This window comes from Pongo abelii, chromosome 7 (genome assembly GCF_028885655.2).
Source record: "Pongo abelii isolate AG06213 chromosome 7, NHGRI_mPonAbe1-v2.0_pri, whole genome shotgun sequence".
Lineage (NCBI taxonomy): Eukaryota > Metazoa > Chordata > Mammalia > Primates > Hominidae > Pongo > Pongo abelii.
Window position 1 is genome coordinate 135,985,123 of NC_071992.2, and position 19,756 is coordinate 136,004,878.

Genomic DNA, 19,756 nt, shown 5'->3' on the forward strand with positions numbered 1-19,756 from the left:
ATGGAATAAAATCTTAAGATGGTTGTCACGTTAGTATATTTCAATTAAGTTGACAGAATGGGAAAAAAACACTTCTAATTGATTGCCTGTTAGCTCTGTGACCTTGGGCAAGTCAGCTGTCTGGGCTGTAACTGAGATGATCAGAGTAGTTCACTCAGATGATCTTTAAGACTCCCCTCATCAGGTCTAAAATCTGATGATTCCAAGTCAATCAATCCCATTGGAGAGAGGCCCTGAAACAGCCTCTGATTTCTGCCTTCAGTTACAGTATTCTGAAGACCCATCTTTAATCTTCCAGCTACCTCCCTTTTCCCCATCACTTATGGCAACGAATGATCACATATGACAAAATGATAGTCACTAGTCTCTCCTCCCAGGAAAATTGCTATTCATCCTGTCTTCATTAGCAGTTACACTCTGAGACCAACCCTGTTTATCTGAATTAGAACAACAACACTCAAGAAGTAGGAAACCCAGTATTAATGTTGTCTATTCAAATCAGAAAGTGCCTTGAGACAAACACCACCAAAGTAGTAAATCTGATCCTACCGAAAAATCATCTCGTCATTTTCTGAGGTAACTGCTATTAACACTGATCAACTAGGCTGAGGCAGCAGGATCACGAGGTCAGGAGATTGAGACCATCCTGGTTAACACAGTGAAACCCAGTCTCTACTAAAAATACAAAAATTAGCCGGGCGTGGTGGCGGGCGCCTGTAGTCCCAGCTACTCGGGAGGCTGAGGCAGGAGAATGGCATGAACCTGGGAGGCGGAGCTTGCAGTGAGCCAAGATCGCACCACTGCACCCCACCCTGGGTGACAAAGTGAGACTCCGTCTCAAAAAAACAAAAACAAACAAACAAAAAATGATCAACTAAAAAAGCTGCTGAGAAGAAAATTCACTTTGAAAGCCACTGTTTTCGGGACACTTCTGAATAAACCCAGCACTCCTTACTGACAGCTGAAGCTTAGAAATTTGTACACAGTTAAGCCAGAAATACAACTTCCACTGGGTATTATTGTCCTGACTGTTCTGTCCATCTTACAATAAACAAAAACAGCAAATTCATTTCGATTTATGTGTGTGTGTGTGTGTGTGTATTTATATATAATTTCCTAAGCAGATGAATCAATATGTTTTCATTTTCTTCCACCATTTCCATTCCTAAGAAAGAAGGTATTAGGGAGAGAGATGGTGGGACAGAACTTTGAAACCTTCTGATGTTAATATCAAACTGTTTATTTTCTTACTCTGAAACCTGGCAAATCCTATCAAACTGAATTAGAAGTTGTCCCTCATTCTGCTCCCTTGAGTGTAGTTGTAAATTTCCAAACATTAAAAATTATGATGTAAATAAACAGCATTCAGTGACTTGAACAATTAATGTTTTTATGTCATTCTTATAGTAATATGCCAGACACTAAAGGTCAATGTGGAAGCAACAGCTAAAATTTCCTTCATAATGATAAAAAGTCAAAGATACCATCTCCTCAATGAAGATCTGTTTCTTCAGAAATAAAAAAACACTCAATTAGGCAAGACAAGCAAAAGTATTTATGTCTTAAATAAAATATGAAGGGCCAATAAAAATCTCCAATTCTTAGGTTTTAATTTTTTTAATGTATTTTAAAATTACTGTCATTTTGGCCTGTAATTCAGTATCCTACTTAAAGCTATAAAGGCAAGATCACATATGTTCTGAATTTTGATACATATTCCTTTGGAAGAGGAAAATCATTTCTTTCAGTGTGGAAAAAAGCTACCACACCGCTAACCGAAGTCAGCCTGGTTCTAGCAACACCTGTCCCTCATTGCCCAGAGCATAAAACCTAAATTCCCAAGGCCCTTCGCATTTAGATCCTAATCTATCTTTCCAGATAATAGTATTTTCTAAACACTCCTTCAGAACATGAGGCTTTTATATATAATTCCACTACCTAAAAATGTATTTATCCTGCTGGAAAATTCCTTTCCATTCATCAAGAGTTAGCTCAAATGCTACCTCTCCATGAACATTCTAGCATTGCAGACAGGGTTCATGGCTCCTTTTTTGGGTTCCCCAAATAGTTTGTTCTCTTTACTTTAACAACTATCTCTTCACATTATAATTTATCTGTTCCTATGTCTCTCTTTCCATTATACTTAGTTAATACACAGAAAACATAGCATAGTGGCAAACAGAAAGTGCTCAAGAAAAAAATAGTGAATTAATATGTGAAACCTTTAAAAACGACTGCCCCTGGCAAATGAGATATTTTCAATTAAAAATAAACCTATTTATTTAAGAATCTTAAGCAACCATGGACAAAGACCATATAATGTAAAAGATCCTTGTCTTTAAAAATGTTTACTATCTTTCTATGGAGCATTAATTTAAAAGCTGTCATGGGAATTGCAAAGAGCATTTTTGGAAACAACTGGGGAACTGTGAATATGGGCTACATACTGGGTGGGGTTTAATGATCACATTGTCGATATGTAGAATGACCTTATTCTCAGGAGTATATACTAAAGTATTTGGGAAGAGGATCATGATCCCATTTATTTTCAAATGATTCAGAAAAAAACAGGGTATAAATATAATATAAAGAAAGAGAAGGAAAAGGAGATAAAGTAAATGGTAAAATTTTAACTGGTGAATCAAACTGAAAGTATATGATTATGCACTGTATTATTCTTTAAATTTTTAAGCTTTAAAAATTTTAGAAACAAAATGCTGAAGATAAAAATGTATATGAAAAATTAAACTACATAGAGAATGGGTTAAGATATCTGATATGTGTATGAGTGAATATACACATATATAGGTTGGTGTGTGTATATATTTACAAAGCAAAAACTGTTGGAAAGATACTAGAGTACCTCCCAGAATTCAAGGCTAAGTGGAGTTACTACACACCAAGAAGCAGGCAGAGACCAGGCAGCCCTGAGATCTCAAAAAGTTTAAGTCTGACAACCTTCCCTCTGGGATATGGTCACTAAAGTGATTCAGCTACCAAGAGCCCTCAGTCTCTGTACCTCTCAGCTCCAAATTCCCCTAGCATATTTCTAAAATGAGTACTAGTATTAACTGAATGGCACATGAATTTTTAAAACTCATGAGTAACATTCTGTCTCACTCTCAAATTGGTTTCAATTTTTCAAATCCTGTTTCTATAAATCCAACCACAATTTCTCTCTCTTGTTGAAAAGTTTCTGATTCTTCAGAATAAGAAAACAAACTCTAATTCTTCAAAAGTACATAAGATGATCCTTCTGAACTGCCATGATATTCTCTCCTATATATTTTAAATTGGTTCAGTAAATTTTGTAACTACGCAGAGTCAATATACCTCAAATCCACTTTGTAGAAAGAGAGAAATAAATTAATATAATTACATCTACATTGTTCACAGTTTTTGTTTTCCAGATAACGCTTATCTCAAGTGGCCAGATAGCCCAGAAGCCCCAAAATGAGGAGCAGGAAGGGTTCCAGTGGATTTGGGGACTTAGATGATGCTCTAGCTCCTTTTGTTATTGATGAATCCTCATTACCATTTCTTAAAACAATCCTCATTACCATTTCTTAAAATAATAACCATTAAGAAGATAATATAGCAATGTGAAAAATTCTCATGACAAAATGCTATTTTAAAACTTTTATTTCAACTATAACTATATAACACAACACACACAATTATTTTTTCCTAAAGGCCAAATATACCCAAATCTTAATAAACCATGCCCAGCCAGTTTATTTTTCTTCTCAAGAATTATGTAATATTTCCTTTTTTGTAGTTTTTTCAGCTAAACTCTGTAACATGATTATATTACTTTTGCCATTAAATTTTTTTAATCAAAAAAAAAGGATTTCTTAGATCAAATTCATTCATTTATCCCAAAGGTTCAGGCTTGGAAAGGAAATGACAATCCTCTCTAGTCCATCTTTGCTATCTATTGTTCAATGTTCTATAAAAACTTTTTTTTAACCCTCCCAATTATTCATGCCACTCCCATTGTTCATATTGTTCCCATTTATTTATAAATCTGAAAAACTGAGCAATAAACTGTTTATGACTATAGCCTCACTGATCTCACTGGTTTAGATATTGGCAGAGAATTTTAAACCAAAGCAGAACTGTACTGTACTGCACACTATCAAAATTAAATACTAAACATCAGTCACAGCTTGAATTTGTATAATCAAACCTTCCAATGAGCTTCAAATGTTTTATAAAAATTGTCTCATTAATCTTGAACACATTTATTTTGTCCAAAACATCTTCTTTAGAAAATAATAAAATAATTCTTCATATTTCACTATGCTTTCTTCAAATCTGTAACCTATCATGGTCAAAGAATCATGTATTCCGGTTAAAAAGGTATTCAATACAGCAGAGTGAGTGCCACATATGAACTGTTGAATGAACCTTTGTAAGTTCCTGAACTTACGTGTTAATTCCCTGGGTCTAAATAGCAGAAATAATAATATCTTTTAAGGTAGCCAAAGGAAGCAAATATAAAACATTATGTAAAAAGCAGCAATCATTCTTTCAGAGATTAAAGAAAACATTAGAAAAAAAATTGGCAATATTTTAGTATAAACTGGTTTTATGTGTTATTTTCTAAAGACTCTGAGGACAAGGTCCATCCTATTTTCAATTTTATTATATTTCACATAAATACCTACTATGGTGCCTTTACTCGGTGGTATTGCACTGTTATTATGAAACCGAAAAACAGAAGTTATATAACCACTTAACATCTCAATATTAGTGAACTAAGTAATAAAATAAAAGAATTAAAATTTGGTATTTAATTGTGAGTCAGTGAAGTAGCTACTAATGAGATAGGCAGGACAACTTATTTTCCAGTATCATAGAGAGCAAATAAAGTGACATACTCAAACCTTTTAAATATTTGGATAGGCCAGGCATGGTGGCTCATGCCTGTAATCCCAGCATTTTGGGAAGCTGAGGCGGCGGATCACAAGGTCAGGAGTTCAAGACCAGCCTGGCCAACATGGTGAAACCCTGTCTCTACTAAAAATACAGAAGTTAGCTGGGCATGGTGGTAGGCGCCTGTAATCCCAGCTACATAGGAGGCTGAGGCAGCACAATCGCCTGAACTTGGGAGGCGGAGGCTGCAGTGAGCTGAGATTGTGCCATTGCACTCCAGCCTGGGTGACAGAGCAAGACTGTCTCAAAAAAAAAACAACTGGATAAATATCCACTGCTCTCCCACTATCTATCTGCAACAACTCTTGCTCTCTTTAAGCAAAACACATTTCAGCCTAGCTTTTGATGATTATTACAATTTCAACCTATCACAGACATAAGGCAAATTTTCTTTAAATGTACACATTTATAAATCAATAGGAAAGAATCAATAATTCAATTAAATAAAATGGCAAAGAATATTAGTAATTTGGAAAAACAGAAATACAAATAGCTCAAATATATGAGAAGCGTTAACTATCATTATGCTAGCATAACATCTTTGAGTATTTCGTATGACCCAGACAGTGTTTTACACACTCATTTAATTCTATTTGTAGTAGGTATCATTATCACCTACATTTTACAAATGAAAACAGTTCAGACAAATCACACATTAAGTGAATAATTGAGCTAAGATTCAACCCTTAGCAAAATGGTTCCAGAGCTAGCACTCCTAAACATTGTTTTCTTACCTCTTGACCTCACTCAAGTAATAAATTAAAACTGTGATAAGGCTGGGTACAGTGGCTCACACCTGTAATCCCACCACTTTGGAAGGCCAAGGTGGGTGGATCAGGAGTTTGAGACCAGCCTGGCCAACACAGTGAAACTCTGTCTCTACTGAAAATACAAAAATTAGCCAGGCATGGTGGCACATGCCTGTAATCCCAGCTACTTGGGAGGGTGAGGCAGGAGAATCGCTTGAACCTGGAAAGTGGAGGTTGCAGTGAGCCGAGACCGCACCACTGCACTCCAGCCTGGGCGACAGAGACTGTATCTCAAAAAAATAAAAATAAATTAAAAAATAAAAACTGTGATGAGATATCATGATCTCCACAGTATAGAACAATAATAATAAGTACTTTGAAAAAATACAGTCTGTATGTTATTCTATATGCACTACCTGCCTCTGGAAGGATACACAAGAAATTGGTTACCTCTGGAAAAGGCCACTAGATGACCAGGGAAAGACGTGAGACTTATTTTTTAATCCTTTGTAACTTTCTGAAATAATAATAATCCTTTGCAGGCTCATGTTTATAGCACCTTAACCATTTGACACTTTCATACAAATAAATAGTTTTGTTTCCTCAACCACCCTATGGAGTAAAGTGAGTATATCCTTAATAAATGTTATCACAGCCACCACTGTGAAGGTGTGATAGTCTACTTAAAAGAAAAAAAAAATCTCAACTTTTACCTTTAGTTCTAAATGCTATTGAATTGAAAATCTGTTGTAAAATCAAAATACTCTAATAATAATAAAAACAATTTAAATCCCTGCTCTCTCACCAGAATTCATAAGTTTCCAAAGTTGATCTACCAGGGCTTCATTGCATAAGGGAGACTCCATGTTCTTAGTAAATGGTGGGTTCTTAGTCAACATGTTGAGAATCTTATGCCTGAAAGATTAAAAAAAATTAAATTTTTGCTGACCATTTACTGACAGATGCTATGAGTAGGAGACAACATAAACACTGAAAAATTATCTGTAGTTCCTCCTTCCTATTTTAACGCTTTCTCTCTTAAATCTACCTCTGTGTTTATTTAGTTTAATTTCCAAAGACATGATGTTATATCCTGAATATGTATTACTTGTTTTTTCACTAAAACACTCTGGGGTTTGGGTAAGAGAGTAATTAAAAAAAAATTCTGGTGGATTTGGTCTTTCTAAAATCACCTTACTGTGTGATGAGATCTTCTAAAACTGACTCCACATAATCCTAACCAATCTTTCCCATCCCACTTTCTAAAATGAACATTCCACTCTGCTTAGATATATGTACAATGACAGGTCAGTAAGTATAAAAATCTTAACATGGAGCAAAAAAATCTACATATAGAGCAAGAAGTCTATATTTGAGATAATAAAATGAACATACATGTCATTACAGTATTTGTAAAACATGGAAATGTGCAGAAGTATTTTAAATATAAAGATTGTAAAAACTTTTCCTTAAAACAAGCTGAGGTTGATAAGAGTATCCTAAAAGAGGGTAACATTTAAACTCCGCTATTGGGAGTTTTTATCTCATATGAGAGGCTACCTGAACATATTATGGAGTTCTCTAAAATACAGGGCAACTCAATGAAAACAAAATTTGGAAAAGAAAACATCCACTGCTATGAGCAGAAGACACCATTAAAAGGCTAGACAAAAGAAAGGAGAAGTAAGAAGAAACCTACTGCTGTAGTCTAGCATTTAACCAGCTCTAGGACCAAGTTTGAGAAATTACTAAGAGTAACTGCAATGCTTGGATATAAGTGAGGAAGAAAGAAATTGGGTTGTAATTCTTATGGAGGTTAGCAAAACTTTAAAGAAGGTGAATTGGGGAAATTTTTACATTTAACTGACTGTAGTAAGACATTAAATTGGATTTGTAATTGAGAAAGAGATGGGAGAAAAGTGAAACTGCTAGGTTGTAGTGTAAGTAATTCAACCCCTTTTGGCTGCAATTTAATGTCTGTAAACCTAAAAGATGTAGATTCTAACATCCTCTTATGCTTTGAAATTTAAGACTGTGTAAAATAAGACTACTGAAGGATTATAAGAATAAAAGTGAAATGTAATTATAGAATGCAATTTACAGATATGTAATATAAATGGGGATATAAATCTTTATGGATATTTCATATCCATATTTTCATCTTTATATATAAACACAATTCCTCTCCTTCAGGCCTCATACTCTATTTGTAAGAGCCGATCAGTATTACAGGTAAATAACATATTTTAAAATGTGAGTCAGTTTGTTCTTTAGTGCATTGTAAGTTGTTATACTTTTAATTTGCTTGATGAAGAAAAGTGAAGTTTCTGTCTGGCTGCTTTCCAAGTCACCTAAATTACTCTAAATGCCAAGTAAGGTCTGCTAATAATTTTTTTTTTTTTTTTTTTTTTTTAGCTGAGTGCGGTGGCTCACGCCTATAATCCTAGCACTTTGGGAGGCCCAAGGGGGTGGATAACTTGAGGCCAGGGTTCAAGACCAGCCTGGCCAACATGGCAAAACTCCGTCTCTACTAAAAATACAAAAATTAGCCAGGTGTGGTGACGCATGCCTGTAATCCCAGCCATCAGAGAGGCTAAAGCAAGAGAATCGCTTGAACCCGGGAGGCGGAGGTTGCAGTGAGCCGAGATCGTGCCACTGCACTCCAGCCTGGGCCACAGAGTGAGACTTCATCTCAAAAAAAAAAAAAAAAATTTTATGTTGAAAATCAAATTTAAAAAGGACATGAATAAATGCAAAAGATATTCCCATATTTTCAAAAATCATAAACAAGCATTTTATGTGTAACTTGAAATTATTCAGTTCACTATAGGACTTACAAAATATCATAGCATCATAGCACATAAACTAACCTTACATAGGGTACAGGGTCATTCTGAATCATATTAAGTAGCCATTGCAGTTCTTCATAACTTCTGTCCACTGAAAATAAAAGAAAATATATTTGTTTTTAATTATAACAGATTAAATAATGAATAATGAGTGACAAGCAGGGAGTTTACATTTAATATTTGGGACTCTGCCTTGGCTGAGTTTTCAATCAGAGCTGAAGGTTATAGGTAAGCTCTTATATTTTTATGCAATGGCCACTTTGTAACTTTTGTAAGTATCAAGCTATATATTAGAGCCAAGACATAAAGTTGCATCAAGAATGTATTTTTTTACTAAAGTTCAAACCAATGGCAAGCATAACATAAAGCGAGTTGTAATTAAGAACCCTAAATTACAGATGATTAACTGGACAAAACCTGTTTAAATACAATTGTTTTCCTAGATGCTTAAATGATGGAGAGGTTTGACACTCAATGGTATCTCAACTATATTATATAGTATAGTCCACTGCTTTTGCCCAAGTGGCTTCTTCCATTTAAGACTAAAGAACAGTCTTAACTTTTCAAGCATAATACAAAAGGCAGTTACAAAAATAGTGCTATGAATATAGTTGACATAAAATGACTAGCTATTTCCATTCACCTTTTCAAACAAGTTTTGCTTTCATAATTTGAAAAGCTGTGTCTTCAGAATTTTATTTGCAATACTTTTCATTTCTTCCATTTTCTAACTTGAGTACCAGTATTTAAATTTATAGTTTAACAAAACATGAAGTCTGAAGTCATAGTTCACATTTAGACATGGACAAAAGTGAAGTGTCACAATTAAATTATATCTATTAAAGTTTAGCATTCTTTTGAAAATCCTAATATTAGTATTCTATTTCATTTCAGGTAGTACTAACTTATAAAATCTTACTCATATTTATGAGACATTAAAAACTATTCATACATCTTGGGAAAGAAGACTGGCAACAATGACATATTTGGTGGATCTCAAAACTTGTCAAAACAGAAATGGAGACAGATATAGGATTACATTTTCTTTCATGCCAAAAAATACATTTAACAAAAAAATCACTGTTTTCATAAATAATTATTTCTAACAGGAAAGGATATTTTAACCTTCAATAAAAAGGAAGCACAAATGACAGTCCTTTTCAAAGTTGGGTCAACACATAAGAATATACACATTATGTTGTTATTACACTTTGTTTTCTGACTGTAAACAAGTATTTCTACAGAAATTTGCCAAAAATTATGAAGATGTGAGTATACTTTTCCCTACTTAAAAATGAACCAGTATCTACTGAAGAAATTCTCTCAGCCCTTCCTCTCCTTCCACAGTCAGACAAAAGTTTAGCATACCTTTTTACTCCTCTCATGTTTTAGTGCTAGAATCTGGAATTTTAGACTTAGATTATATTTACATGTTTCTTCTATTTTCATATTTAAAAAAAATTATTTTTGAAATATGCATTACATTTTATAACCAGTTTAACAAATATTTAAGCTTAAGTATTTGACAGGCATACTTATTCATCACTAGTTCTTTCATTTCACATTTTCACCAGTCTTGAGTTATTATTTTGACTCACATCCAGGTCAGCTGAAAATTATCTTTGGGAGTTATGTTTTTAAGAATGTTACATAAGAGATGCAGCTTTAATTCTCCAAGGCTACATGAGCAACAACTCTGGCAAGGCAGAAAATCTTGGGTCATAATTTTCCCTAAAAATGACATAGCCATTTGTTCACTGTCTTTTGATTCTACATATTCTAAAGAATTCAGAGGCCACACTATTCTTTTGCCTTGTACAATAATCTGGTTCCGATAGTCCTAGAAACTCACACATTTTCCCTTAGCCTTAAAAATTAAAATTTCATCAGAAACTACTGTAGGTCTGCTTCATTTACACCCCCCAGAGTATTCTGTTGTTTCTTGGATTACAGCTTGTCTTCTACTAAAGCATGACTTTTTAACATTTCCATCTCTGTATCTTTCTCCCCTAAATTAAAAAAAAATATGTGTATTCTTCCCTTAGCGATTTTTTGGCCTTATGTTTTTTCCATATTCACGATGCCTTGCCTAATTCCCCTTCCACAGTTTGTGTTTATGTCTAGTCCTCTACTTTCACAGACACACATTTTTACACAGGTGTGAGATGTTTTCTTGAATCCTTCTTAGAAATTTCTCAAAAATCTTCTATTTCTTAAAATAACATCCAATTAAAGCTACAGGATGAACACTGACTTCTTGGAAAGGCTAAAGATACCTATAATTTTATTCCTTTCCCTCATTTATTAACTCTTATGTGAATTCTACATTTATCAAAGATGATTTCTAAATCACTGAGTCAAGAATTTAAAATTAAAATATCTGTGTTATACATATTACGAAAACCCCAACAACTAACACTGGCTTTAAAAAGTAAATAGTTCTTTCTAAAATGATATGAGCATGTATTTCTAAAGTATTACCTTTAGTATAATCAACAACTGCTTCCAAAGCTGCTATCCTAATGTCCACAAAGTGGCCATATTCAGCATAAGATTTAAAAAGAGCTGGATCACTTGGTACATGTCCGTTCTTCTGAAGTACCCGTATGGCTCTCAAACAACTAGGGAAAAAAAATACGTACGTTAACTACTTTCACTGAGGTATTATGAATCAATTTGTTTCCTAGGCATTAGAGAATCCTTTGTGGCAATCAATTTAAAAACTGATGTGATTTTAATCCACCTTCAATTTTGTAATAGAGTCACATGCCACATAAAAGACATCTTAGTCAATGATGAACTGCATATACAATGGTGGTCCAGTAAGCTAAAATTAATTTATCACTGAAGAAAAAATATTTTTAATATGTTTAGTGTAGTCTAAGTCCACAGTGTTTATTATGTCTACTGTAGTGTACAATAATAATGTCCTATACCTTCACATTCACTCACTACTCACTCACTGATAAACCCACAGCAGCTTCCAGGCCTGCAAGCTCCATTTATCTTATGGTAAGTGTCCTATACAGGGGTGACATTTATTATCTTTTATACCGTATTTTTACCATACCTTTCATATGTTTGGATATGTTTAAATATATAAGTACTTACCATTGTGTTATCAATTACCTACAGTATTCCGTATAGTAACATGCTCTACAGCTTTATAGCCTAAGAGCAACAGAGCAACAGGCTATACCATAAAGCCTAGGTATACAGCAGGCTACACCATCTGGTTTGTGTAAATATATGCTATGACATTTGCATAAACAACAAAATTGCCTAAAGACTCATTTCTCAGAACATATCCCTGTTGTTAAGTGACATATAAATATAATAAATTTTTGCAATGATAAAAATTCAAAATTAATATATAAATTCTGTTAAAAGAAAACAAATTCCAGCCGGGTGTGGTGGCTCACGACTGTAATCCCAGCACTTTGGGAGGCCAAGGCAGGTGGATCACCTGAGGTCAGGAGTTCGAGACCTACCTGACTAACATGGTGAAACCCCATCTCTACTGAAAATACAAAAACAACCGGGCATGGTGGTGCATGCCTGTAATCCCAGCTATTCGGGAGGCTAAGGCAGAAGAATCACTGGAACCCAGGAGGTGGAGGCTGTGGTGAGCCAAGATTGCGCCACTGCACTCCAGCCTGGGGAATAAGAGTGAAACTTAGTCTCAAAAAAAAAAAAAAAAAAGAAAGAAAACAAATCCCAAAACTCAAAGTTTCCAGTGTCATTATACTTGTAACAGGAATAGTTTTAAGAAGTATTTAGCATAAAATATAAATATTTTCTCCAAATGTTTTAGTGATATAGTTTGTTCACTATATAGAAAGTTAAAATTGTTTATGTTTGAATCAACTTTTAGCAAACTCTTAAATTGGCAGAACTTCTTGATAGCCATGTAAAGCTGGTAAAAGTGAAAAGCCATCTTAAAAAAAGGCTAACAATAGAGAATGTTTATATAAAATCCAATGAAATAAAAGAATACGCAGACATCAAAGCAATGCTTATGAAGAATTTGTGATGACATGAGAAAGTATTTATGATATAAACAGAATACAAAAACTACATATACAGTATAATCTCAAGTAATTAAAAATTTATGTAGTTAAAGAGAGAAAAAATTTAGAAGGACATTCTCCAAATACTAATAATTTATCTGTGGGTGGTAGAATCATACAGAATTTTAATTTTCTCCTTTTACTTTACTGTATTTCCCAATTTCCTATAATGAAAATAAATGTCTTTTATAGTTATAAGAACATATAACTTTAAAGTAAGGAATTTAATCATACCTGACAGTGATGGTATGCCTGTAACTCGGAAGAAGTTTTTCCATATTCAAAAATCTGGTGATTTCTTCAAGAATGAGTCGCACATCAGGATTTAAGTTATCCAAAGTTCTAACTTCATTATTCACACTGACTGCAGGTGTAACAGAGTTGGCCAGGGCATCAATCATTTCTGCACGATAATAGTTATCTGAAAACTAGGCCAAAGAAAAATTAAGTGAGGATAACAAAATTAACTCTTCTGATCAAAATTAACAAAATAAAATTTGTATAATTACATTTTAGATAAAATAAAAATTTTCCCAAAACACAAGCAAGTCCTCTGGTAAACATTCAACTCCACCCTTTGCATATGGTCACTCTGAAAACAGTAAGAGATTCACTATGACGATACATTAGTTTACTGAATAGAAAACTAATGATAGAAAATAGAAGGAAAGCATAAGGAAACTGGAGGGTTAATGTAGGAGTTCTAGCCAGAGAAACAGAAAAGAGAAGGAAGCCATTTAAAAAAAAAAAAAAAAAAAATCCTAATCTATATGGCAGTCAATTCTCATAGAAGCAATTGATTGAAAGGTGACCGGGATGTGGCTTGATTTATACTCAGCAAATCAGATGCTGTAGCCAGGGAAATTCAACATGGAGCAAGCAAATGAATTCTATCAGCATGCTGAGAATATTCTGTGCTAACACAAACTGCCAAGAGACTGGAAGAAGACTACCCGCCCCCTATTGACTTTTATTGTGGAGGCAGAAGCTCACATTGACACACATAATGCAAAGTCCCTAAACATTTTTATGTTCAAATACGGGGCAGGAAAAAAAGTAAGGCGCATACAAATAAACAACACCAAAGAAAAAATACCCCAGAAGTATTCACTATAGATAAAGTTTTGCTTTCAGACCACTATAATGATTGAAATTTTAATTTCTATAGCTTCAGTTTACCGGAGCCACAGAAAACTTTGGGTTTTCTGTGACTTTGGGTAAATCTCTTAACTTTTATAAGCCTCAATCTTCTCACATGAAAACTGAGACAATAATAGTATTTAAGGCTGGGAGTGGTGGCTCACGCCTGTAATCCCAGCACTTTGGGAGGCCAAGGCCAGCAGAACACTTAAGGTCAGGAGTTCGAGACCAGCCTGGTCAACATGGTGAAACCCCATCTCTACTAAAAATACAAAAATTAGCCAGGTGTGGTGGCAGGTGCCTGTAGTCCCAGCTACTCAGAAGGCTGAGGCATGAGAATCACTTGAATCCAGGAGACGGAGGCTGCAGTGAGCCGAGATTGCACCACTGTACTCCAGCCTGGATGACAGAGCAGGACTCCGTCTCAAGTGAGCCGAGACTGCACCACTGTACTCTATTTAGCCTGGGTGACAGAGCAAGATTCCATCTCAAGTGAGCCAAGATTGCACCACCGTACTCCAGCCTGGGTGACAGAGCAAGACTCTGTCTCAAAAAATAATAATAATAGGCCAGGCGTGGTGGCTCACACCTGTAATCTCAGCACTTTGGGAAGCCAAGGCTGGCAGAGCATGAGGTCAGGAGTTTGAGACCAGCCTGACCAACATGGTGAAACCCCCTCTCTACTAAAAATACAAAAATTAGCAGGGTGTGGTGGCACATGCCTATAATCCCAGTTACTTGGGAGGCTGAAGCAGGAGAATTGCTTGAACCTGGGAGGTGGAGGTTGCAGTGAGCCGAGATTGCGCCACTGCACTCCAGCCTGGGTGACAGAGCCAGACTCCGTCTCAAATAAAATAAAATAAAATAAAATAAAATAAAAATACATAAATATAGTATTTATTTCAGTGGTCTGGTGGGGATATTAGATCATCTATGTTTTGGCATAAGGCATGGAACACACAAGAACTTAGTTATTATTAGTGTTACCTATTGTAGTTATTATTTGCATTTATGCTATCCTGAGTATTCTGAGGTACTAAGTCATATAAAATTACTTAATTTACAGCATCTAACTATAAAAACTGATTAGCCTTCTTTTCAAAATGAAAACACAGTGAGTCTTACATGGTTCCAAACAAAAATGAAGTATAAAATTTAATAATATACCAGTGTGTGCCACACAAAATCATAAATGATGACAAGCATAATGGCATGCTATAAAGTAACATGGTAAAACTAAAAACATCACCACACAAATGGGTAGCAGGGCCTTACAGCACAATTCCCAGATTACATTTCCTGTGTAATTTTAGACTCTCAATTTCTGTGTCTTACTTTTGTCAAACAAGGGTTGACAAACACCTTCAACCACAGGAATAGGCACATTTCAAAGAATTTAAGGTGAGTAAAATCACTATACAAAGTAGAAAGAAGTATAAAGGAATTAAATTATATAAACACTCCACAAAAAAAATGACATAATGTATAAAACATCTTCCTCTTCCATTTGAATATAATGTGATTTCCCACCATCCTAAATTCTAATTTCTTCAAGTAAAAGAAATTCAAGTGTAGGGGAAAAAAGGAACACTAAAAATTAAGGCCAAAATAAACCAGCAGAGTAGGAAGGAAAGAATCTTACCAAAATGTCTTTAATTTTTTATTTAAAAAAATACGTATTTTAAATCCAGAAGGCAGTAGGTCAGGTATAACAGTTCTCAAAGGAAATAAAATATCTGGCTGAGAGGAAATTTAAATCTAATTTATCTCCATTGTTGTGTTTTTGCTATTATACAATGTAGTAGGTTCTGTGGGCTTTGTGATTAAAGGAGATAAATTAAATACTTCCTAAATAGTAGCCAGATAATGATTGAGAAAGTGACTGTGACATAGAGACACAATTAAATGAATATATAAATATAGGCATCTAGTACTTGTTAAGTGTTCTGGAGACACAGAGATAAGATGACTTCTTCAAGACAAGAACTATTTTATTTGCAAGCAAAACAGAAAAAAGAGTAAGAAGACAGGAAAAGTAATCAAATTGTTCCAGGAGTCAAGAAAACAAAACAAAACGAAACAATGCATCCTATCAGGAAGATATACTGATCTTAGAAAAATAAGGAGTTTTTCAATAGGTAGAGGAAGGAGAAAGGCGCCCTTGGGTTAAGGAGACAACATTAACAAAAGTACAAGAGGCATGAAAATGAGTATGTTAAAGGAAAAGTTACTAAGGCAACTTCACGGTAAAGGGGTACAAAGCTGGAGGGGTGGACTGGGACCACCAACATTCAAAATGTTTTTGAATGGCATGCATAAACTTACTTATAAGCACTGGACAGTCTTTGAAGGTTTTTAAGAAGGGAATTTTTTAAGGAGGAAAGAAATTCAGGTGAGCTCCATCACAAAGATTACTCTGGTTTAATTATAAAAATATTTTAGGAGGAAAGGTAGTGGGATATTGAGCTAGGAATGATGATAATGTTGCAACTGCTAATGATAGGCAACATAACTGTAGGGATTCCTGTAAGTGCTTTACATATATTATCTTGTGTAATCTCCACAAAAACTCTGAGATAGAGGTACTATTACTAACACCCTTTTTCTTAATAGATGAAGAAACTAAGACACTGAGATTAAGTAATTTGCTCAAGATGACACAGCTTTTTCAGGAGTCCAGGGAAGAATAAAGACCTGAACTAGGACGCTGAAATAGAAAAGATGATGTAGGTATCACAGCTGCTGAAAGGACGAATCAAGTCTTATGCTTGGTGATATACACTACAACTATGATATTACATTCAATTTAACTTCACAAATAAATTCATTTTTACAACTTTATCTCAGCTAACCTACTTAGCGATTTAGGAATCTATTGTAATAAACTACTTCTGTATTTCTTAATATTATCCCCACACATCAGTGGTTCTCAACACAATTCTGCCTGTCAGACTTTCTGGCAATGTCTAGAGAGATTTCTGGATATCATAACTGAGGTAAGGGGTGCTACAAGCGTTTAATGGGTAGAAGCCAGGGATACTGCTAAACATGCTGCTGTGTACAGGACAGCCCCACAACAAAGAATTATCCAACCCAAAATATGAGAAGTGCCATGATTGAGAAAACCTGTTATACATGAAAGGGTATGAATATTTTACATCATAAAGCTACAGCATGAATAAGGCTGGATAGTCTATGGAAGTTTTGCTTACCAGTGAAGACTTATGGTGGCTCACACCTGTAATCCCAGCACTTTGGGAGGCTGAGGTGGGCGGATTACTTGAGGTCAGGAGTTTGAGACAAGCCTGGCCAAAACAGTGAAACCTCGTCTTCACTAAACATACAAAAATTAGCTGAGTGTGGTACAAAAATTAGCAGAGCATGGTGGTGGATGCCTGTAATCCCAGCTACTGGGGAAGTTGAGGCAGGAGAACTGCTTGAACCCAGGAGGCAGAGGTTGCTGTGGGCCAAGATCACACCGCTGTACTCCAGCCTGGGCAAGAGAGCAAGACTCTCTCTCAAAAAAATAACAAAAAAAGTTGCTGATGGAAGATATACGATATATGTGGGTATATAGTAACCTCTTCTGGAAAAGTATATAAATAGGGTAAAGACGGGCTCTCAGAATCATTAAAAAAAGTGTTACACATGCTTTCTGATTTACACACATACACATATGTGCACACACCTGCATATATCTTCTGATTCTGTAAGCCCCCACAAATTTAATTCATATGACACAGAACTGACAGCCACTTACTATAGGGGGATAAAGAGGACTACCTTCCAATCTCATCAATTCTTATAATGTGATTGATATAACTTTGTGGAGGAAGAGTATCTAAAATGAAATAAAAATATAGATTAATATATTAACACTGAGGTTCCGATTCAAGATGGTTGATTAGAAGCAGCTAGTGGGTGCCTCCCTCACAGACAGGAATCAAAGTAACAAGTAAATATGAACAATTCAACTATTATCATCTTAAGAGGGCATGCTGGAATTCATCAGAGAAGCAATGGGAATCATGGAAAGCAGAGGAGAGCAAAGCCCGGCAGCCCGCTGAACCAGGGCAAGTGTGGAGCTGGAAGAAGCTCCCGGATGTGGGGAAAGGATAAGTGAGTGAGAGATCCCTGGGGTTCCACACTTCTACTAAGAACTTTTACAATCCTAGCAGCAGGGAGCCGACACCTCTTGGCCCCTCAGGCTTCCAGTCTAATACAGAGAGCTTACTGGAGACTGTAGAGACACTGCTGGAGTCTACGTGGAATCCCACAGGCTTTGGTCCCTGAGCAGTCAGGTGCCAGCTGCTACTGCCCCACCAGGGAAGGAGCAGGCAGGCCCGGCATTTTCACACAACCCAAAGACAGATACGGCAATCACAGTACAGAGCAGCAGGCAGACTGCAGAATGTGAAGAAAGTAAGAAAGTCTGCTTCAGCTACTGTTTGCTAAACAGGTCCCCGCTTCTTCAGCGCTGGGTCCACAGTGCAGCCGCCCTGCCGCTGCATGTGTATTTTGGCTGTGGCCCAGTGTAGTGAGAGCCCAGCCCCAAGAAGCCAGGGACCTGCCCTTTGGCTCCCACCGTAGCAGTTGTTGTCACCACAGGCCACCACAGATGCCACACTGCCACCTCGAGGCCAGGGAGAGAGGGGGAGGCTGAGCACGTTTGCATGTCCCCAACAGCGAAATACACCACCACTCCTATAAAAGGGAAGTGCAATCGGGCCACGCATCCCACAGCTGCCAGCCTCCCTTGCTCCAGCTGAGGGAGTCCGCCTTCCTCAGCGAAAGAACAGCAGCATGGCCACCCTGCTCCCACCCAGCCGTTTCAGCTGCCAGCTGGAACCCTTCTGAGAGCCCATGCTGACAGGCCTGTGATCAACCCTGGGGTTCCCACCACCTGCGTATTCTGTCACCAACTCAGCTGTTACTGCCTGAGGATTCCCATACACCATCAAGCAGGCCATTTACAGGCTCTGGACTTGGAGGTTTGCCTCGTCCAGTCCACTACCTCTGGCTTTGTACCCCTTTACCATGAAGGTGCATCATTAACTTTTCTCTTCCTTTAACACACTGCATTTTCATGCCTCTTGTACTTTTGTTAATGTGTTCTTAACCCCAGGGCACCGTTCTCCTTCCTCTACCTATTGAAAAACTCCTTATTTTTTCCTCTTGGTATTGATTTCTAATTTTATTCCACTGTGGTCTGAGAAGATACTTGATATGATTTTGATTTTTTTGAATGTATTGAGACTTGCTTTCTGGCCAAGCCTATGGTCAATTTGGGGGAATGTTCCACGTGCAGATGAGAAATACATATTCTGCAGTTGTTGGGTAGAATAATCTGTAAATGTCTACTAGGTCCATCGGGTCTGAGCTTAGGCTGACCCAGCCAGCTGACAGCACCACAGCTGACACCCACCTGCATGTGCCAAAAGATGGAGCCCCTCCCCCTCTCTGCTTGAAGCAGCAACATTACCACACTGGAGAACAGGACAGCCACAGAGCTGTCTGTACTGGGCTGAGTGAGGAGTTCCAGCGTGAAACCACTCCAGTGGAGAGCCAGGGGAGAGGTGTCTTCTGCGGTTCTCAGTTACACTATGCCTGGAGACAGACGACAGTGTGCATCTGCATGGAGAGTTATGAGCCCCAGTACAGGAGTGTGACAGGGAAAGAGATCACATTTCTGCCTGTCTAAGACTTGGAGCTAGTACAGCCCCCCTGCAGAGACTTCAGTGCACTTCACTAGGAGCTCCACCAGCCACCCCGTCAGGGGTGAAACAAAAAAGAGTACCACACAGTAAACAAAGATCAAGTACATACCCATCTGCTTTTACCACAGCTGGCTCTTACCTGGAAGCACCACCTACTGGCCTGTAGGCTGAACTGCATTACCCAACACAAACCCTAATAACAGAAATACACAGGGCTATAGAAGCACAGCCAAAAAAATACCCTACCCAATATACTCCATAGTCGCACTCTCAAGGTGGGAGGGGAGGAAGAG

General features: G+C 36.6%; 1 protein-coding gene across 5 annotated transcripts in view; it reads right to left on the bottom strand.

Annotated features, from left to right (window-relative positions):
• The window catches only part of TAF2 (TATA-box binding protein associated factor 2), a 102,998-nt gene that overhangs the window by 20,017 nt on the left and 63,225 nt on the right, over nucleotides 1-19,756 (bottom strand). For all 5 annotated transcript variants that reach the window (XM_054518793.2, XM_054518792.2, XM_054518795.2 and 2 more), the window contains 4 exons: nucleotides 12,841-13,034; nucleotides 11,018-11,157; nucleotides 8,558-8,627; nucleotides 6,493-6,602 (listed from right to left, as the gene is read on the bottom strand). In XM_054518793.2, coding sequence (XP_054374768.2) covers nucleotides 6,493-6,602; nucleotides 8,558-8,627; nucleotides 11,018-11,157; nucleotides 12,841-13,034 — 514 coding nt within the window. The remainder of the gene's footprint in view (nucleotides 1-6,492; nucleotides 6,603-8,557; nucleotides 8,628-11,017; nucleotides 11,158-12,840; nucleotides 13,035-19,756) is intronic.